Source organism: Pan troglodytes, chromosome 4 (genome assembly GCF_028858775.2).
Source record: "Pan troglodytes isolate AG18354 chromosome 4, NHGRI_mPanTro3-v2.0_pri, whole genome shotgun sequence".
NCBI lineage: Eukaryota > Metazoa > Chordata > Mammalia > Primates > Hominidae > Pan > Pan troglodytes.
In genome coordinates this window covers 64,262,725-64,286,154 of record NC_072402.2, presented here as the reverse complement: position 1 = coordinate 64,286,154, position 23,430 = coordinate 64,262,725, and the positions used below count along the sequence as shown (strand labels likewise).

General features: G+C 36.3%; 1 protein-coding gene across 3 annotated transcripts in view; it reads right to left on the bottom strand.

The window, feature by feature from the left end:
* Window positions 1–2,869: 2,869 nt before the first annotated feature.
* The window catches only part of EMB (embigin), a 61,467-nt gene continuing 40,906 nt past the window's right edge, over window positions 2,870–23,430 (bottom strand). Inside the window, exons 6-9 of one of the 3 annotated variants that reach the window (XM_054684374.2) lie at window positions 23,082–23,358; window positions 22,193–22,226; window positions 19,766–19,820; window positions 2,870–3,235 (exon numbers count right to left, since the gene is read on the bottom strand). In XM_054684374.2, coding sequence (XP_054540349.1) covers window positions 3,131–3,235; window positions 19,766–19,820; window positions 22,193–22,226; window positions 23,082–23,358 — 471 coding nt within the window. In that variant the 3' untranslated portion in view covers window positions 2,870–3,130. Of the gene's footprint in view, window positions 3,236–16,102; window positions 19,203–19,765; window positions 19,821–22,192; window positions 22,227–23,081; window positions 23,359–23,430 lie in introns of those variants that run through there. The other 2 variants (XM_054684375.2, XM_016953332.4) reach the window with 2 other exon arrangements.

The following is a 23,430-nucleotide window of genomic DNA, read 5'->3' as shown; positions in this document are numbered from 1 at the left end:
TGAAAATGGCCCTCCTGCCCAAAGTAATTTATAGATTCAGTGACATCCCCATCAAGCTACCAATGACTTTCTTACAGAATTGGAAAAAACTACTTCAAAGTTCATATGGAACCAAAAAAGAGCCCGCATCACCAAGTCAATCCTAAGCAAAAAGAACAAAGCTGGAGGCATCACCCTACCTGACTTCAACCTATACTACAAGGCTACAGTAACCAAAACAGCATTGTACTGGTACCAAAACAGAGATATAGATCAATGGAACAGAACAGAGCCCTCAGAAATAATGCTGCATATCTACAATTATCTGATCTTTGACAAATCTGAGAAAAACAAGCAATGGGGAAAGGATTCCCTATTTAATAAATGGTGCTGGAAAAACTGGCTAGCTATGTGTAGAAAGCTGCAACTGGATCCCTTCCTTACACCTTATACAAAAATTAATTCAAGACGGATTAAAGACTTAAATGTTAGACCTAAAACCATAAAAACCATAGAAGAAAACCTAGGCAATACCATTCAGGACATAGGCATGGGCAAGGACTTCATGTCTAAAACACCAAAAGCAATGGCAACAAAAGCCAAAATTGACAAATGGGATCTAATTAAACTAAGGAGCTTCTGCACAGCAAAAGAAACTACCATCATAGTGAACAGGCAACCTACAGAATGGGAGAAAATTTTTGCAATCTACCCATCTGACAAAGGGCTAATATCCAGAATCTACAATGAACTCAAATAAATTTACAAGAAAAAAACAAACAACCTCATCAAAAAGTGGGTGGAGGATATGAACAGACACTTCTCAAAAGAAGACATTTATGCAGCCAAAAGACACATGAAAAAATGCTCACCATCACTGGCCATCAGAGAAATGCGAATCAAAACCACAATGAGATACCATCTCACACCAGTTAGAATGGCCATCATTAAAACGTCAGGAAACAACAGGTGCTGGAGAGGATGTGGAGACATAGGAACACTTTTACACTGTTTGTGGGACTGTAAACTAGTTCAACCATTGTGGAAGTCAGTGTGGCGATTCCTCAGGGATCTAGAACTAGAAATACCATTTGACCCAGCAATCTCATTACTGTGTATATACCCAAAGGATTATAAATCATGCTGCTATAAAGACACATGCACACGTATGTTTAGTGGGGCACTATTCACAATAGCAAAGACTTGGAACCAACCCAAATGTCCAACAATGATAGACTGGATTAAGAAAATGTGGCACATATACACCATGGAATACTATGCAGCCATAAATAACGATGAGTTCATGTCTTTGGAGGGACATGGATGAAGCTGGAAACCATCATTCTCAGCAAACTATCACAAGGACAAAAATCCAAACACCACTTGTTCTCACTCATAGGTGGCAATTGAACAATGAGAACACATGGACACAGGAAGGGGGACATCACACACCGGGGACTGTTTTCTGGGGTGGGGGAAGGGGGGAGGGATAGCATTAGGATATATACCTATTGTTAAATGATGAGTTAATGGGTGCAGCACAACAACATGGCACATGCATACATATGTAACTAGCCTGCAGGTTGTGCACATGTACCCTAGAACTTGAAGTATAATTTTAAAAAATTGAAAAATATTTTTATTTAAATGATAATAAGAAAACATAATATATTAAAACTTATAGGATTCCACTAAAACATTCCTTAGAGGGAAATTTATGACATTAAATGAATATGTGTTCTTGATGAGTATTCATGCAAAAATCCTCCACAAAATGTGAATAAAATCCAGCAGCACATAATAAAGCTGATACACCACAACCAACTCAGCTTTATCCCTAGGATGCAAGGTTGGTTCAACATACCCAAATGTGATTCATCACATACAGATAACTAAAGACAGAAACCATATTTTAATCTCAATAGATGCAGAAAAGGCTTTCAATAAAATTCAACACCTATTCAAAAAAAAAAAAAAGAAAGAATTAGTGAACTCAAAGATAAGAAAACAACAGACTTGAACAATGCTACAGGCCAAATTTACCTCAGAGATCTGTAATAAACATTCCTCTCACTAGTGGCAGAATCTGCATTCTTCTCAAGTAAACACGGAATATTCTACAGGATATGTCACATATTAGGTCACAAAACAAGTTTTAACAAACTTAAGGTTGAAATGAAACCAAGTATCTTTTCTGAGCACCATGAAATTAAACTACATACTATAAATGGTAATAAAATAAATGGGACACACACAAAAAATGAAGTTACCCAATGCTCATGAATTGAAAGAATCAATAGTATTAACTTGTCCATACTACCCAAAGTGTTCAACACATTCAATGCAATCCCCATCAAAATTCCAGCTGAATTAATTATATTTCTTTACTGAAGTTAAAACAGAAATGTAGATCAATGGAACAGAATAGAGAGCCCAGAAATAAAATCATGCATATACAACCAACCGATCTTCAAAAAGGGTGCCAAGAATACACAATGGGGTAAAACAGTCTCTTCCACAAATAGTGTTAGGAAAACCAGCTAGTCACATGCGGAAGAATAAATTGGACTCTCATCTCACACCATATATAAAAATCACCTCAAAATAAAGGCTTAAATGTAAGACCCCAAACTGTAAAACTCTTAGTACACATAGGGGGAAAGCTTCTGGATGTTGGTCTTGACAATGATTTCCTGTATAAGACAAAAGCCCAGGCAATAACAACAAAAATGAACAAGTGAAACTCCTTTAGACTAAATAGCTTCTGTATAGCAAAAGAACCAATCAACAGAGTGAAAAGGCAGCCTATAGAATGGGTTAAAATATTTGCAAACCACATATCCAATAATGTATTAATCTCCAAATATATAAGGAACTTCTACAACTCATTATCAGAAAATAATTTTAATGGGCAAAGGATTTGAATAGACATTTCTCCAAAGATGACATACAAATGGCCAAAAAATATATAAAAAAGCATTCAAACTGGGCTCAGTGGCTTACACCTATAATCCAACACTTTGGAAAGCTGAGGTGAGAGGATCACTTGAGCCCAGGAGTTCGAGACCAGTCTGGGCAACATAGTGAGACCCTATCTCTACAAAACACTTAACAATTAGCCAAGCATGGTGGTACATGCCTGTAGTCCCAGTTACCCAGGAAGCTGAGGCAGGAGGATCACTCGAGTCCAGGAGATTGAGGCTGCAGCAAGCTGTGTTTGCACCACTATACTCCAGCTGGGTGGCACAGTGAGACCCTGTCTCAAAAAAAAAAAAAAAAAAAAAAAAATTCAACATCACTAGTCATTAGGGAAATGTCAATCACCTCACACCTTTAGGATGACTCTTAAAAAACAAGTGCTGTTGAGGATGTGGAAAACTTGGAACTCTTATACACTGTTGATGGGAATAGTTGATGCAGCCACTATGGAAAGCAATATGGAGGTTCCTCACAAAAGTAAAAATAGAATAACTATATGATCCAGCAACCATCCAATAGAATTGAAATCAGGAACTCAAAGGAATTTCTGCATTCTTATGTTCACTGCAGCATTATTAGCAACACCCAAGATTTCAAAACAATCTAAATGTCCCTCAGTAGATGAATGGATAAAGAAAATGTGATATATACATACAGTGAAATATTATTTAGCTCTTAAAAAAATTCTACCATATGTAAGAACATGGATAAACCTGAAGGATATTGTGCTGAGATAGCCAGAACAAATGCTGTATGATGCCACTTATCTGAGCTATCTAACGTTAAGTCAATCTCATAGAAGTAAAATGGTGGTCACTAGGAGCTGGGGGAAGGGTAAATGGGAAGTTGTTGACCAAAGTTTCACTTATGTAAGACAAATAAGATATAAAGACAAATAAGGTGAGAATCTGTCTCTACAAAATATTGTAAAAATTAGCCAGATGTGGTGGCATGCAACTGTGGTCCAAACTACTCAAGAGGCTGAAGTGGGAGGATTGCTTGAGCTGGGGAGATTGAGCCTGCAGTGAGTAGTGTTCACTCCACTGCACTCCAGCCTGGGCAACAGAGCAAGACCCTGTCTCAAAAAAAAAAAAAAAAAAAAAAAAGAGATCTGGTGTACAACAGCGTGCCTATACTTGACAATACTGTATTGTGCACTTAAAAATTTGTTAAGAAGGTAAAACTCAAGTTCAGTGTTTCTACCACAATAAAAAAATAACTAAAAATGAAAAAGAAACTTTGGTTTCTCTTTGGATAAACATACTTATGTTTATGTTTTAAATTACCATATTTTATATTTAGGCTAAAGGTTTTTGTTTACCCCAATTCAGGAGACTTGAGAACGTAAAGCAGAATTAGAGTATCATTTGATAATTGTTTTCAGAATCTCAAAAGTTTTAGAAGCATAACATTTTTTCACTGCACAATTTTAATGCTTTCAGCACTACCTGCCTCAGCAAAGCACACAGGCTGGCTCATGGTACTATCAGACAGGTGTCCATCTCACTCATAAACACGTGCTGCTGAATGTTATCTCCAGCCACAAACTGTCTCCTGCCATTGCAAATCATTGTGAACCTTGATTAAACACTCTTATCTCCTGCACCACATTTTAGCTACTATAATGGTTCCAGAACCCCTATTCACAGAAATAAATATGAGTAAATGTAGTTATTATAGGGAGGTGACATGAATATGAATATTTACTCTGGGGTTTTGTGTGTACAGATATATTTTAGTAAGTGTGAAAGGTTTTGATTCAAACTTGAAAATGTGCTTATTTCCAAAATAAAATAATCTTTTTTTTTTCCCACTATAAAGCAGTTATTTTAGCTATGGCTAGATACAATGAGAGATTTAATATATACAATTTCTTTCTCTTATGTAGCTACAGTAACACAAAACAAAGATTATTCTCAAATGATCTTTATCAAGTTTATACATAAATATTGTCAATCATTCAATGATGAAAGGACGTTTTAAAACCTGTATTGTCATTTAAATAGATATAAGAAAGACTTTTTTTTTTTTTCTTGCAAGGACTATCTGGTAAGACATCTGAGAACATGGGCTTGTAACTGACTCTGTACTTTGCTTTTATGCCAATAGTTTCAGTTGATAGTTTAGGTTGATTTTCTACCTAAACCAATAATAAAGAAGTAAAAAAAAATCCATATTCTTTTCTAATTTTAACCATTTAATGCTTAGACTAATGAATTGATTCAAAGATTTTAAAATATTTTGTTTTGAAAAAATTACAGATTCATAGAAAGTTGCAAAGATATTACAGAGAGCTCTCATTTTCACCTAATTCAGTTTCTCCCCATGCTTATATCTTAAGTAATTACAGTACAATATCAAAAGAAGGAAATTGACATTTGTTATAATGTATATGTATTAGTTCTATGTCTTTTATCACATATGTAGATTCACACAACCACCAAGATACAAAACTAAACCATTCCCACAAAGAACTCCCTATTATTACCTCTTTATAGTCACATCTACTCCCACTTCTCTGCCCCCCCAGCATTCCTAACCCGTGGTAACCACTAATTTGTTTTCCATCTCAGTAATTTTGTCCTTTCAAGGACATCATATAATGGACTCAGATCTTTTGACATGCGCTTTTCACTTAGCATAATGTCCTTGAAATCCATCCAAATTGTTGCATGTATCAACAATTCATTCTTCTTTATTACAGAGCAATATTCCAAGATATGGATGTACCACAGTTTGTTTAAATATCCTCCTACTTTAAGATATTTTGTTTACTTATAGGTTTAAGCTTTTATAACTAAAGCCGTTATGAACAATCATGTACAATTCTTTGTGTGGACATAAGTTTTCATTCCTCTGAGATAAATGCCCAGGAATGAGATTTATTGGCCATATATGTTTAGTCCTTTAAGAAACTGCCACGGCTGGGCGCAGTGACTTATGCCTGTAATCTCAGTACTTTGGGAAGCCGAGGCAGGTGGATCACCTGAGAGCAGGAGTTCCAGACCAGCCTGGCCAACATGGTGAACTCCATCTGTACTAAAAATACAAAAATTAGTCAGGCATGGTGGCAGGCCCCTGTAATCCCCACTACTAGGGAGGCTGAGGTAGCAGAATTGCTTGAACCAGGGAGGCGGAGGTTGCAGTGAGCCGAGATCGTGCCACTGCACTTTAGCCTGGGTGAAAAAGCAAGACTCTGCCTCAAAAATAAATTAAGAAGGAAAAAGAAAAAGAAAAAGAAACTGCTGAACTACTTTTCAGAGTGTCTGTACACTTCCACAAACAATGTATGAGAGAGATAATTTCTGTGTATGCTTACCAACATTTGGTATTGTCAGTAGTTTTAAGCTATTCTCATATGTATGTAGTGATATTCATTGTGGCCTTCATTTGCAGTTTTTAATCGCTAGTGATGAACATCTTTGCACGTGCTTATTTGCCATCTATATATCCTCTTTGGCCTGTTCATGTCTCTTGCTCATTTTCTAGCTAGAATTTTTGTTTTGTTGTTATTGTTGAGTTTTGAGAGCTCTTTAAATATTCTAAATGAATCATCTGTAAGATATACGGTTACCAAATATTTTCTCCCAGTGTGTAGATTGTCTTTTCATCCTCTTAACAAAGTCCTTCAGAGTAAAAGTTTAAGTTTTGATGAAGTGTAATTTATGAATGTTATTTTTATGGCTTTTTTTGATGTCAAGCACTCTTTATCAAGCCCTAGATCATATTTTATTTTTCTTCTGAAAAATTTATAGGATTTTTTATCCTACCACTTTTTAAATTATAATTTTAAAAACCATAAAATTTCCCATGGTTAAGATGTACAATTTTTAAGTGTACAGTTTAGTAACATTAAGTATATTTGCATTGGTGAGGTGATGCCCCACCCGGGAAGCGCAAGGTGTCGGGGAACCCTCTCTCCTAGCCAAGGGAAGCCATTAGGGACTGTACCAAGCACTCTGGCCCAGATACTGCGCTATTCCCACAGTCTTCGCAACCCGCAGACCAGGAGATTCCCTCCAGTGCCTACACCACCAGGGCCCCTGTGTTTCCAGCACAAAACTGGGTGGCCATTTAGGCAGACTCCGAGCTAGCCGCAGGAGTTTATTTCTCACACCCAGTGGCACCTGGAAATCCAGCGAGACAGAACCGTTCACTCTCCTGGCAAGAGGGCTGAAGCCAGGGAGCCAAGTGCTCTGGCTCCGCGAGTCCCACCCCCACGGAGCCCAGCAAGCTAAGATCCGCTGGCTTGAAAGTCTCGCGGCCAGCACAACACAACAGTCTGAGCTCGACCTGGGACACTCCAGCTTGGTGGCGGGAGGGGCATCCACCATTGCTGAGGCTTGAGTAGGCAGTTTTCCCCCACAGTGTAAACAAAGCCACCAGGAAGTTCAAACTGGGTGGAGCCCCCCGCAGCTCAGCAAGGCCTCTGAGGCCAGACTGCATCCTCTAGATTCCCTCTCTGAAAAAAAGGCAGCAGCCCCCAGTCAGCGACTTATAGATAAAACCCCCACCTCTCTGGGACAGAGCAACTCTGGGAATGGGCAGTTGTAGGCACAGATTCAGCTGACTTAAACGTCCCTGCCTGGTAGCTCTGAAGAGAGCAGCAGATCTACCAACACAGTGTTCAACCTCTGATAAGGGACAGGCTGCCTCCTCAAGTGGGTCCCTGACCCCTGTGTATCCTGATTGGGAGACATTTCCCAGTAGGGGCCGACAGACACCTCATACAGGAGAGCTCTGGCTGGAATCTGGTGGGTGCCCCTCTGGGACGAAGCTTCCAGAGGAAGGAACAGTTAGCAATCTTTGCTTTTCTGCAGCCTCCACCGGTGATACCCAGGCAAACAGGGTCTGGAGTGGACCTTGAGCAAACTCCAGCAGACCTGCCGCAAAGGGGCCTGACTGTTAGAAGGAAAACTAACAAACAGAAAGGAATAGTATTAACATCAACAAAAAGGACGTCCACTCAGAGACACCATCCGACTTCAAAGACCAAAGGTAGATAAATCCGGGAAGGACAAAAAGGCTGAATATTCCAAAAACCTGAATGCCTCTTCTCCTTCAAAGGATAACAACTCCTCACCAGCAAAGAACAAAACTGGATGAAGAATGAGTTTGACGAATTAATAGAAGTAGGCTTCAGAAGGTGAGTAATAACAAACTCTGAGCTAAAGGAGCATGTTCTAACCCAATGCAAGGAAGCTAAGAACCTTGAAAAAAGGTTAGATGAATTGTTAACTAAAATTAACAGTTTAGAGAAGAACATAAATGACCTGAAGGAGATGAAAAACACAGTATGAGAACTTCATGGAGCATACACAAGTATCAATAGCCGAATTGATCAAGTGGAAGAAAGGATAACAGAAATTGAAGATCAATTCAATGAAATACAGTGAGATGACAAGATTAAACACACTGAAAAGAAAAGAACAAAGTCTCCAAGAAAGATGGGACTACATGAAAAAACCAAATCTACCTTTGATTGTTGTACCTGAAAGTGATGGGGAGAATGGAACCAAGTTAGAAAATACTCTTCAGGATATCATCCAGGAGAACTTCCCCAACCTAGCAAGACAGGTCATTAAAATTCAGGAAATACAGAGAACACAACAAAGATAATCCTTGAGAAGAGCAACCCCAAGACCCATAATTGTCAGATTTACCAAGGTTGAAATGAAGGAAAAAATATTGAGGCCAGCAGAGAGAAAGGTTGGGTTACCCACAAAGGGAAGCCCATCACACTAACAGCGGATCTCTCAGCAGAAACCCTACAAGCCAGAAGAGAGTGGGGGCCAATATTCAACATTCTTAAATAAAAGAATTTCAACCCAGAATTTCATATCCAGCTAAACTAAGCTTCATAAGTGAAGCAGAAATAAAATCCTTTATAGACAAGCAAATGCTGAGAGATTTTGTCACCACCAGGCCTGCCTTAGATGAGCTCCCGAAGGAAGCACTAAACATGGAAAGAACAACTGATCCAGCCACTGGAAAAACATACCAAATTGTAAAGACCACCGATGCTATGAAGAAACTGCATCAACTAACAGGCAAAATAACCAGCTAGCATCATAATGGCAGGATCAAATTCACACATAACAATACTAACAGTGTAAATGGGCTAAATGACCCAATTAAAAGACACAGACTGACAAACTGGATAGAGTCAAGACCCATTGGTGTGCTGTATCCAGGAGAGCCATCTCACATGCAGAGACACACATAGGCTCAAAATCAAGGGATGGAGGAATATTTACCAAGCAAATGGAAAGCAGAGGTTGCAATCCTAGCCTCAATAAAACAGACTTTAAACCAAGCAACAAAGATCAAAAGAGACAAAGAAGGGCATTACATAATGATAAAGGGATCAATGCAACAAGAAAAGCTAACTATCCTAAATATATATGCACCCAATACAGGGGTACTCAGATTCATAAAGCAAGTTCTCAGAGACCTACAAAGAGACTTAGACTCCCACACATTAATAGTGGGAGACTTTAACACCCCACTGTCAATATTAGACAGATCAATGAGACAGAAAATTAACAAGGATATCCAGGACTTCAACCAAGCTCTGGACCAAGCTGACCTAATAGATATCTACAGAACTCTCCACCCAAATCAACACAATATACATTCTTCTCAACACTACATCGCAATTATTCTAAAATTGACCACAAAATTGGAAGTTAAACACTCCTCAGCAAATGCAAAATAACAGAAATAATAACAAACAGTCTCTCAGACCACAGTGCAATCAAACTAGAACTCAGGATTAAGAAACTCACTCAAAACCCCACAATTACATGGAAACTGTACAACCTACTCCTGAATGACTACCGGATAAATAACAAAATGAACGCAGAAATAAGTATGTTCTTTGAAACCAACGACAACAAAGACACAACGTACCAGAATCTCTGGGACACATTTAAAGCGGTGTGGAGAGGGAAATTTATAGCACTAAATGCCCATGACAGAAAGCAGGAAAGATCTAAAATTGACACCCTAACATCACAATCAAAAGAACTAGAGAACCAAGAGCAAACAAATTCAAAAGCTTCCAGAAGATGAGAAATAACTAAGATCAGAGCAGAACTGAAGGAGAGACAAGAAAAACCCTTCGAAAAAAAAGCAATGAATCCAGGAGCTGGTTTTTTGAAAAGATCAACAAAATTGATAGACTGCTAGCAAGACTAATAAAGAAGAAAAGAGAGAAGAATCAAATAGATGCAATAGAAAATGATAAAGGGGATACCACCACCAATCCCAAAGAAATACAAGCTACCATCAGAGAATACTATACACACCTCTATGCAAATAAACTAGAAAATCTAGAAGAAATGGATAAATTCCTCGACACATACACCCTCCCAAGACTAAACCAGGAAGAAGTTGAATCTCTGAATAGACCAATAACAGGTTCTGAAATTGACACAATAATTAATAGCTTACCAACCAAAAAAAGCCCAGGACCAGACAGATTCACAGCCAAATTCTACCAGAGGTACAAAGAGGAACTGGTACCATTCCTTCTGAAACTATTCCAAACAATAGAAAAAGAAAGAATCCTCCCTAACTCATTTTATGAGGCCAGCATAATCCTGATACCAAAACTGGCAGAGACACAACAAAAAAGAAAATTTCAGGCCAATATCCCCGATGAACATCTATGCGAAAATCCTTGATAAAATACTGACAAACCGAATCCAGCAGCACATCAAAAAGCACCACGATAAAGTCGGCTTCATCCCTGGGATGCAAGGCTGGTTCAATATATGCAAATTAATAAACATAATCCATCACATAAACAGAATCAATGATAAAAACCACATGATTATCTCAATAGATGCAGAAAAGGTCTTCAACAAAATTCAACACCCCTTCATGCTAAAAACTCTCAATAAACTAGGTACTGATGGAACATATCTACAAATAATAAGAGCTATTTATGCAAACCCACAGCCAAGATCATACTGAATGGGCAAAAACTGGAAGCATTCCCTTTGAAAACTGGCACAAGAAAAGAATGCCCTCTCTCACCACTCCTATTCAACATAGTATTGGAAGATCTGGCCACGGCAATCAGGCAAGAGAAAGAAAAAAGGGTATTCAATTAGGAAAAGAGGAAGTCAAATTGTCTCTGTTTGCAGATTACATGATTGTATATTTAGAAAGCCCTATTGTCTCAGCCCAAAATCTCCTTAAGCTGATAAGCAACTTCAGCAAAGGCTGAGGATACAAAATCAATGTGCAAAAATCACAAGCATTCCTATACACTAATTACAGACCAACAGACAGCCAAATCATGAGTGAACTCCCATTCACAATTGCTACAAAGGGAATGAAATACCTAGGAATCCAACTTATAAGGGATGTGAAGGACCTCTTCAAGGAGAACTACAAACCACTGCTCAAGGAAATAAGAGTGGACACAAACAAATGGAAAAACATTCCATTTTCATGGATAGGAAGAATCAATATCATGAGAATGGCCATACTGCCCAAGGTAATTGAGACATCAATGCTGTCCCCATCAAGCTACCATTGACTTTCTCACAGAATTGGAAAAAACTAATTTAAATTTCATATGGAATCAAAAAAGAGCCCACAGAGCCAAGCCAATCCTAAGCAAAAAGAACAAAGCTGGAGCCATCATGCTACTTGACTTCAAACTATACTACAAGGCTACAGTAACCAAAACAGCATGGGACTGGTACCAAAACAGAGAGATAGACCAATGGAACAGAACAGAGGCCTCAGAAATAATGCCATGTATCTACAATCATCTGATCCTTGACAAACCTGACAAAAACAAGCACTGGGGAAAGGATTCCCTATTTAATAAATGGTGCTGGGAAAACTGTCTAGCCATATGTAGAAAGCTGAAACTGGATTCCTTCCTTACATCTTACATAAAAATTAATTCAAAATGGATTAAGGACTTACATGTTAGACCTAAAATCATAAAAGCCCTAGAAGAAAACCTAGGCAATACCATTCAGGATATAGGCATGGGCAAAGATTTCATGACTAAAACACCAAAAGCAATGGCAACAAAAGCCAAAATTGACAAATGGGATCTAATTAAACTAAAGAGCTTCTTCACAGCAAAAGAAACTATTATCAGAGTGAACAGGCAACCTACAGAATGGGAGATAATTTTTGCAATCTATCTATCTGGCAAAGGGCTAATATCCAGGATCCACAAAGAATTTCAACAAATTTACAAGAAAAAAAACAACCCCATCAAAAAGTGGGCCAAGGATATTAACAGACACTTCTCAAAAGAAGACATTTATGCAGCCAACAGACACATTACAAAAATGCTCATCATCACTGGTCATCAGAGAAATGCAAATCAAAACCACAATGAGATACCACCTCACGTCAGTTAGAATGGTGATCATTAAAAAGTCAGGAAACAACAGATTCTGGAGAGGATGTGGAGAAACAGGAATGCTTTTACACTGTTGGGGGAGTGTAAATTAGTTGTGGAAGACAGTGTGGCGATTCCTCAGGGATCTAGAACTAGAAATACCATTTGACCCAGCAATCCCATTACTGGGTATATATCCAAAGGATTATAAATCATTCTACTATAAAGACACATGCACACGTATGTTTATTGTGGCACTGTTCAGAATAACAAAGACTTGGAAGCAACCTAAATGCCCATCAATGATAGACTGGATAAAGAAAATGTGGCACATATACACCATAGAATACTATACAGCCATAAAAATGGATGAGTTTATATCCTTTGCAGGGACATGGATGACACTGGAAACCATCATTCTCAGCAAACTATCACAAGAACAGAAAACCAAACACCGGTATGTTCTCACTCATAAGTGGGAATTGAACAATGAGAACATATGGACACAGGGAGGGGAATATCACACACCGGGGCCTGTTGCGGAGTGGGAGCTAGGGGACGGATAGCATTAGCAGAAATACCCAACGTATATGATAGGTTGATGGGTGCAGCAAACCACCATGGCACGTGTATACCTATGTAACAAACCTGCACATTCTGCACATGTACCTCAGAACTTAAAATATAATGAAAAAAATTTACCCAGAACAACAAGAAAATTTGTTCTCTGCATCATTTTGACTTAAAATATCTATTTTTATGAAGTTCGCTACTGCCTTTTAAATTGTGCAAATGTATTTTGGGACACTTTGAAAATTCCTTTCTGAAAGACTTTTGGTTCGATGTGTTAAACTAGAGTCCCAGCTCTAGGTGCACTTTTTCACTGGGCTTGAGAAGGACATATTGTTCAACATGATTTAAATTATTTGTGAGTATACACAAAGAAAAAAAAACTAGTGTATTCTGTTTAGTGCCTTTATATTCTCTTTTAAACCACTATTAAAAATAAAAAGCATGACAATGTTTTTCAATACTTAAATTTTTAATTCACTAAGTACTATTTTATTCAATTTAATTGCATATTAGATGTATCTTTTGAGTTACATGCAACAGAAAATATTTTTTAAACATTCCTATATAGACATTTTCTGTGCTATTTACACAGTACAGAAAGCCCTCAATGAGAATTTAGGCACATATGCTAACAAAGGAAAACATTATAATTATTAGAAAGTATGTCAAAATAAATCCATGATCCTTGATTTAAATAAAACTAAAGATTATGATCATATTTCTTTCTTTAAAAGTACAAAGACAGTTAATAAAATGTGATAGTTACAAACATGTGCTATGATTTTGCAGCATTAAATAGTATTAAGTTACATATGTAATAAATCTAACATTGTGTTACATTATTTTCTAAAGTAAGTTAAAAATTAAATAGCAAAATCAGTTTTTATAAACAAAGTTTTTGAACATAATAAGCCAACACATAAAAATAATATACATAGTTGTTGCAGGTTAATCTTGTGATTAAAAGTAATTTTGACAACATTATTCATGAATTATTTTCACTGACTTCATAAGAAAATTTTATCATAAAAGCACAATCACACATTCATGATTCACTGAGAATCACACAGACATTATTATTATGACACATGAATCAGAAGATATGCAAGCCCAAAGAATTCTCCAGTGCATTCCATAGGCTAGCAAAAACATGACTTTCTTTGCCAGCTTCTCTTACAATCTGTGAATCATACTTTTGAATGCCAATAAATCTCAACCTATTAGATGCTTTTGGAAATTAATAAAACTTTAAGCTTACTAAACTGTCTCATTATAGGCAGTTTATAGTGAGACTCTCCTGACATTTACTTAAAATGGCTATTTCCCTATGTTTACTAAAAATGGCTATTTCCCTGAAAGTTGATTTTTGTTTATCATTTACTTGTTGCAGATGCTACTGCTGTGTCTATGGCAGACTATCCATAATGTACTTAAATTCTCTCTGCAGGCTAAATGTACGACCAGAGACTATTTTCTGCCTGTTGTCCTGGGGAAATCATAAATAGCACCTTCTTTCATTTCAGTGGTTGGATGATAAATTTTATGGCCACCCTCCCAATTTATAAGTAAAATTACAAAAAAAAAAGAAAGAAAGAAAGAAAGAAAGAGTGCTAAGGTAAATAAATGTGTCTTGATTCCCCAGCACCACTATAGGGATACAAGAGTGGCAAAGCATGGATTCCATAAAAATTCCATGGAATTTATGATATAACTGACCAGTTGAAAGGAATAAAATTGATATTAAAAAATACAGATTATAGATAATAGCCTCATTTTCTAAGAAGCATGTAACTTGCAGGCCAAAGCTGTTCAACGTGGTGGTTAATCTTAGGTTCTTCAGGAGGACTCCGTGAATGTGAATCTCAGCTCTAAACACTTACAGGCAGGGTGACTTAAGGCAGCTTACCTAATCTCTCTAAGCTGCAGTTTCCTCATCTATTAAAAAAGTAGATATTAACTGTTTTTATAGCATAGGACCATTGTGTGGATTAAATGAACAAAGCATGTCAAAGCAATTTGCACAGTGCCCATCATATGCCATGCACTCAATGTCAGTTATTATTATCCTTAGTGAAGCAGAATTCAATTGGTAAACAGGGCATGTAACTGACTTTCTGGATACAGTGCAGATACATTCCTAAGTATCATATGAAAGAAGGGTCTATAGTTCCATTTTCTTTTTCTCAATACTAGAGTAGGATAAATTCATGGTTAATTAATAAAAATCAAAATAGACATTACATAAATCTGTATAACTTAAGATTCTAAAATAATTGAGTCATTCTTCTATTTTTCATTCATTCAATAAGTATTTATTCAGAATATAGTACAAGTAGGTCACTTTGCCTTTAATTAATACTGCAACACATGCTTGAACTTATTTCCACCTACAGATGAACAATACTAATGAGGAATAGGTCCCCAATTCTTTGCATAAATTTGTTCGATTAGACAAAATGAAAGAAATGCTTTCAGTGATCAAAACTAAACTATGAAACTGTTAAAATAATTATACCTTTTAAGATTAAATTTTGAATTGGATCTGAGATATTCTGAAGTATACTGGCAGGGGAAAGTGGAATGAGGTTAGTGGAGTGAACACAAACATCAACTCTCTACAGTATGATGTAAAGAAATACAATCACTAAATTTTGGGGGGAACAGATACAGAGTCTTCCTCTGTCTCCCGGGCTGAAATGCAGTGGCAATCATAGCTCAGTGCAGCATCAAACTCCTGGGCTCAAGTAATCCTCCCGCCTCAGCCACCCAAGTAGCTGGAACTACAGGCAAGTACCATGCCTGGATAATTTCTTTTTTATTTTTAGTAGAGACAGGGTCTTACTATGTTGCCCAGGCTGATCTCAAGTTCCTATCCTCATGTGATCCATCCTCCTTGGCCTCCCAAAGTTCTGAGATTATAGGTGTGAGCCACCATGCAGCCTAAAATTCTTTACATTTAAAATCAATGCATTATGTTATTAGAATAAAGGATAAAAATAAGGTTTGCATTTGTACTGTCCATGAAACATGAAGAACAAGGGAAATTTAAATAAGTTGAAAGCAACATAATCTGTGTAATAGTTTAGGAATTAGAACTCATTTTGCTCACAAGACACTAATTCATTATTACAGAAAATATGACTGGACCTTTATACTATTCTATGTGTTTTTCAAAGTAAAAGAAGCAAATACTGGAGTTATAAAAGCTTGTTTTTCTTTATTAGAATACTTTTTTCAATTCTGATTTGTCACAATTTAGATTCTTTTTCTAAGAATAAGTAGAAATTTACAAAATTTAATTTTTATTTATACATTCATCCGTTCAATACACATTTCAAGAAAGCTGTATTGCACCCTTTCAGTGGTAGTTACAGGACAAAGAAACAAAATAATCCAAGAGAGAGACCAACAAATGTATATTTATAACACAGAGTAATAAACACAAATAAATGTGGAGTTATTTAAGCATGTAAGATGGTACATGCTCTACCAGGTATGGGGGCTTCTCTAAGACACAAGATCAGATTAAAGTCTTGAAAGATAATCTGGGGTTAGTCAAGCAGGTAGAAGTGTGAAGAGCACTTTCTGAGCGGAATCTCCATGTGCCAAGTCTAGTTCGAGAGACTGGATAGAGATTAGCAATTTGGAGAATGCAATATTAAGAAATGGCAAAGGTGAGCCTACAGAGATTCCAAAGTTGCATAGTGAGGTTTGTGTTTGAGAAAGTGGACTCAGGCAGCCACGCAAAAGAGGGATTAATAGAAAAGGAGACTGAGGTAGGAAAATCAAGGCATTAGCTGTTGCAGCAGGTGTGGGCAGAGTTGGGGAGGCAATGGGATGGATTCATGAGCTATTAAAAAGGTCAAAGGAGCAGGGATTCATGACCCATAAGTATTAATTAATACAGAAGAAGAAAATATCAGAATGAGTTCTAAATTAGGGCCTGAGCAGCTAGATGTTGGGATAATAACAAAAAGACTGCAAAAGGAGAAGATTTACACTTTGGCAAAAAAATGTATATGAAAGTATCTGGGAATTTTATGCCATCATTAAATCTACTTATTATGCTGAAAATCCTTGTTAGCTGGAAAGACTAAGATAATTCCCCAAGGTGCCTAATATATAAACTTGGAGTAGTTTTCCTACTTCAACTTTTATGCGGCTTATTATTTGCAGTCAATTTATATTTGGTCAATATTAGTTAATTCATTTATCATCTCTGTAAGACTGGTTAATGGAATCAGATTAAAATCCAACAGTGGTAATTTTCTGGAAGTCCTCCAGAGAGACTACAAAAAGCCAAAAGTCAACTTTAATTTTTGAGTACTTTTCCTATTTAAGGTTACTGAGATAAATTGTCTTTGCTAGAAAAAAATAAACAGTATTGCCAATTAAAAACTCCATTTACTATAGAAATATTCCTGATTATTTTACCTTTGGGAAGCAATGCTTCTTGCTTGAAAATTGTATGAGCCTCAATGGTTAGTGGTGGTAAAATGGAAGTATGCATACTGCAGATGGGCTACACATTTGTTCGTGTTCTATATTCCAAGTCACAAATATACTGCTTTGAATTGTATTTAGTCAAACAGCAGATTTGACTAATATTTCCCTGAATTCAAATAGTTTAGATTAATTAAGCTAACTGATTGGTTATCTACCATTATATAGATATTACCCAAGTAATGTTGTCAAAATAATAATTAATTAAACTAAAATAAATGTATGGCCCTGAGACCAGAATAAAATGAAAACCAAGAATAAAATGAAGTTTGCCATTACCGGGATGTATTCAAGTTCAGCAAACTTATATGTGTAGTTAAGATGCTTTACAACAAAATATTGCATTTTGTTATAGCAACAAAGTATTGAGCAGCTTCCAAGTCACTACCTTATGTGTATTATTCATACTAGTAATATTGGTAAACATTAGTGATACAATTTTCACTACCAAAATTTTATTATATTTTTCTTAGCCAATACATGGAGCAAATTTTTATAAAGTATTTCTTGTCAAATCATTGAATTCCTCCTCCCCAACCTTTAAATCCTCTAGTCGCCAAGAATCTTGGGTTCCACACCACCACTCTTTGCTTCTGTTCTTAAAGTTGTTGCCCTTTGAGCAGTGGGACACTTCATGGTCATTTATGTTATCTAGTATCCTGTGGCATGATTTTAGTATTCATTCAAGCACTGACAACTTTTCATGTCGATTCAGATTTTATAAGATTTGATTACAGTGAGTTTATAAAATATTTCAGTTATATATGCAATAGAAACGAAGTATCCTGTTTTGGAAGATAAGTCTAAGGCATTCACAGCAATAAAAAAGAAGTGCTTTAGTATTTCTGGACTTCAGTCTAGGGAATTATTATTGTAAAGCACTAATAATGCAGGTTTAGATATTTAACCAGCCATAGATACCAGGAAGCCAGGTGTTAAATCAAAGAACCAGGAAACCATGAGCCACAAAAGCATCAGTGTAGCAGTGTTTTAAGTATTACGACTATATGGACCTGCACCCTAAAACATAAACAATGGTGTACCTTATGAAGTTCAAAACCCTATTTAAGACTAAGAAGCACTTTAGCCTGGTGGGGAAAGCAGTGGTTATGAGTGGAATAAAGACTGGAAAATTTGCTTTTGTAGTGCAGAGCTTTAGAGCAAGCACAGTTTTATTTATTTGCCTTAAACCAATATTTCCGGATAAAAGGTATATTTTTCTTGTGGAGATTGTAGAATAACTATCATTAGCAAAGGCAGAAAGTATTCATTTCAACTTAGTAAAGACATATTTTTTCACTATCACAGAAAGATGACCTTTACATAAAAATTGTTACATATACTTCCATAGATACTAATAGTAAGTATGATTTTTAAAAAAAAATAACTTTCTAAGACAAATGGCAAAGGCTTTCTTTTTCATGAATTCTTTGGTTATAAACAGGTTTTGAGTGATTTTTGTTCTATGAAGTATTAAGTGATTCTGCTGATATCTGTTCTGTGTGTCCTTTGAAGACCAGAATATAATTAATTTTATTCTGGTCTAACATATTTATTCTGATTTACATTGCTTTTATGTAACATAATTACAGAATGAAAATATACCTTTAGATCTGACATATATCATTGATGAAGCTCCTGCTGAGCATGTTGCATAAGCTTTTCATCCTTTTAAAACTAAAAACTCAGAGGCTCTTAACAGGAAGGATAAACAAAGCTGAAATACGAACTCTGTATATCTTCCAATGATTCTCGACATGATGTTTTGTATTCACTGGCCCAGAGACTCCTGAGTTAAATAAAGCATAATCAAATATAATTAGTATGTTCTGGTTATTTTATAGTAACTTACTATCACTTTAGCAAAGCAAAAAATACTGGGAAGTGAGGGATCCAATCTACTGCCAAAACAGAGCTCCTACTCTAATGTTGATGAACTAAAAATTTTGAATCTAATCAGCAAAGAAAGTTAGCTTATATGCATAAGTTTACACCCCCAAATATATGGGAATAAATGAAACTAAAATAACAGAAAATCCAGAAAATTTTAGAGGAAAACAAATAAAGCTACATGAAAAATTGTAAAAGAAACTAGTCCGTGGTGATAAAATATGTAGCCAGTGCAAAAGATTTACTTCTAGATTGGTTGCTATGTGCCCTCTGGTGGAAAATGATTTATTTTTGTATAACTATACTGTATATTTTCCCCTATAATAGTGTTAACAAGCATATTTGAGCACATCATAAATGACCAGATCTTTTATGGAACTAAAAAAAAGTAACTGATTGATAGATAGCCTATGTATATTGAATTTGACCTTTTATTTGGAATATCATTCAGAAGTAACTTACATTTTTTCTATGCCTGGGGACATTATTTTCTATACCATTGCTATCATCTGATTTCCTGCACAGAAAACAAAAAAAGAAAATTACTAAATGCTTATATTATATAAAATTAAGTCAGTACATCACTGATATGGCTATCAGGTTAAAATGTAAAATGTCAATACGGACAGAATTCTTTCTTCCTAAAAATGTTTTACTTACAATGTTGAATTTATTTTATGGCATTGCTTGAAGAGGAGCTGTTACCACAAATGATAGTGACAAAGGCTTGTTGATTTTATGCACAGGGAGAATTGCTTCTCCCCAAGCATGAGTGAGGACTTGGGCGTAAAGACCATAACTTATGTGTGGTTTTGGAAACATGCAAGGTAATAGCCAATTAGGAGGTCAGCCAACATGTGTGATATTGGTGCTATACATTTGTATGCTTACTACACTGAAATAGAGGTTAAAAATGGTTCTTTTTCCACCCAAAGTTTATCAGAGCGGGACTACAAATGTGGGCCTCAGATTCTAAAGATTGACGAAAACTAAATAACCAGTATGCATAATGAATACCTTGCCCTTCAAGGTCTTGGGGGCAGGCTTCAATTATCAAATCATAATGCATATTATAAGACAGTGTTACTTACAATTAACTGATAATTAATATTTTCTAAAAAAAAGAAATCCCACATGAGTGCTTGTTTTTCTTTTGTGTGTACTCTTCAAAAGCAGAATAATGGCCACTAAGAAAACACCTCAGCAACTATTGCAAGAAATGGTTTGAGGGACATCAAGAAGCTCATTGTTCTGAATGAGTTCAAGTGCCCTTGATATTTGTAAACAATCTAAAGATAGTGAAATAACCTGAAGAAAAACTAAACACCTTCAGTGATCCTTACGGTGCTATACAAGATGAGCAAAATGATGTACATTGATCCAATTTTCAGAAAAATAATTCATCTTTTACACTATATATTGAATCCATTTTACATTGTTCAGAAGTGATGGTCCATTCCACACTGTTCTGGTACCATCCTTTCAGTGTGTTTTAAATCAGAATGCAACTTCCAAATGTGAGCTCAGAAGAATGGTTAGAGACAGTGGGAGGCAGAGCTCGGAGAATAGAGGAATCCGAGCAAGGTTCTGTTTTCAAATATGTCAATGACTGTCACGTTTGTTATATGATGCTAAGAACAAGAAAAACGCCAATACGTGGAAATAGGAAAGATTAAAAGTTCAAATCAACATAAATAAGATGTCTATGTTCTCCAGAAAGAGAAGGGATTCTCTTGGGAGAGATACAATTCCCTTCCAACTATGGGAGTCTATGATTCTAAGACAACATTGCTTTTCTCTATCTGGTGTTATAGGATTTCTGATGTAGTTATTTTGTGCCCTTAACTTGGAAGCTCATATCATATTGGTTTATTTTAGCAGCCTATGTGAATGGAGTCAACATGATTATTTGAATAATGTCTACAAACATCTAAATGACAACTGTCTGCTCCACTCCTGCTATCCATGCCTGTAACACTCACTCCATAGAGCTCCTGTTGGCTGATAAACTCTAAGTGCCATTTTGTGTTAGTTATAGTTGCTCAGGCCTTCCACTTCTCAGGTTTCTTGCAGCAACTTTAATCTAGCCTCGTTTTCCTGGCCCCCAGCCCTTGGCTCTATTGTTCAGGCTTTAATCCCAGTCTTAGACACCTCTGTCACTGGCCTCCCTACTCAGTTCTCTGGCTTCGAGGAATTCGGAACTCCCATCTTTGCCAAACTAAATTACATCCCTGGTGATTTTATTTCCAGACCTCCTCATGCTTAACTCTAAACAAAGGCTGTGTAAGAGAACCTGTGGCACAATTTGTGTTCTCTGAATAATAATAACTAATAGAATTCTAGGCCAGTGATTTTCAACAGACAGAGGATCAAAACCATTTGTAGATGTTTTCAAGAAATAACAGATGCCATAGCCCCAACCCAAGAGGTTCTGATCCAGGAGATTCAGCAAGGTCTGAGCAACTGTATTTTTTAAAAGAGACTCTTAAGTGATCAAAAATTGCCAGGCTTGAGAACTATTGCTTTAAAAATAATAATATTAAATACTTCCTGATGGTTACTGCACACCTTCTGTGCACCATAACCTATGCTATGCATTTACACATATATAATATTCATTCCATCCAACAACCTCATATGGTGAGTACTATTATTAAATCCATTTTGTAGAGAAGAAAGCTGAAGTACAGAGAAGTGCAGGTAGTAAGTGATGAAGAAGAATTCTCACTCAGGTAGGCAGACTCGGAAAGCCACTTTCCACCACCACGTGGACATATACAGAAAATACTCCTCTGCCTTTTCTCCCCCTAACTGCAAACATTTCATTCAATTTTATATTTCCCTGTATTTTACCCAAGTGAAAATTAATCTGTAAAAAATAATACTTACAGCTGTTCAATCTGCTCAAATTCTTTCCCCTCATCTGTGTAACAAAAGAAGAATTTGACTATGAAGTTGGTTTGTCACTTTTATGGAACATATATGCTCAATTAAACCTCCTTCCTAAGTAAGTAAGTACTATGCTGTTTCACCTGTTTGGAATGAAGGAGAGACATGCTACCTTAAACACCTACACCTCCTTTATCTGCACTACAGACCTTATCTGCATTTCTGATCAAACATAGTTTAGTGGCCTGGTATTTTCAAAAACATGACTGCTTAGTTTGTCATTATTTAAATCATTAAAAATTTAGTATAAAATCAGGAAAGAATACAGGATGTAAGGTCAATTTTCTAGAGGATTACTGCTTTATCAACCTGTAACCCATCAGGCACAGGCTGCAAAAATAGGAAATGACAGGATGGTCTCTCTTTAATGAGAACTCTGGAATGGTTAATAAAATATTTTTTTAAATGATAATCTAAGTGAAAGAAAAATTGTTTCTTTGAGACTTTTTATATTAAGCTATCATAGATTTTTCTAATATTCCAGTACCAGAATACATATCACCTAATTGGTACTTAGGTACCAGTAGCACCAAAAAAAAAAAAAAAAAAAAAAAAAGAGGGGGGTGGTGGGGGAAGAGAAAGAAAAAAGGCATTTTTAATACTTTTTTCAGGAATTGAAACAGGAAGACCATGGGTATATGTTTCCAGCTCACTGTCACCATTGTTGTAAACCTAAATACTGCTCCAAATAAGAAAATGAAGATTTTCCCCAAAAATCCTAAAGTCATTGCAATGTATCAAATCATAATCCATATCATAAGTAAATGATACTTATAATTAACTGATAATACTTTCTAAAAAACAAACAAACAAACAAAAGAAATCCCACCTGAGTGCTTCTTTTTCTTTTGTGTGTACTTTTCACAAAGCAGAATGGTGGCCACTAAAAGAATCACCTCAGCCACTATTACAAGAAATGGTTTGAGGGGCACCAAATAGCTCAGCACCACAAGCTCAATGTGTTCTTCACTCTCGCCTAATTGGAATAGTGCACGGCACCAGTAAGATCCCCCATCTTCCTCCAAAAGTTGTGTTATCTTCAGCTTTGTTTCGTTAGCATATGTGCCATTGATCACATATTTATTCATTTGAACACCAACAGGAACCTAATATGAGGAGACATTAAAATCCATTCCTATCATAGCACATAAAAGATACATGACATAGTTTTTCAGTGA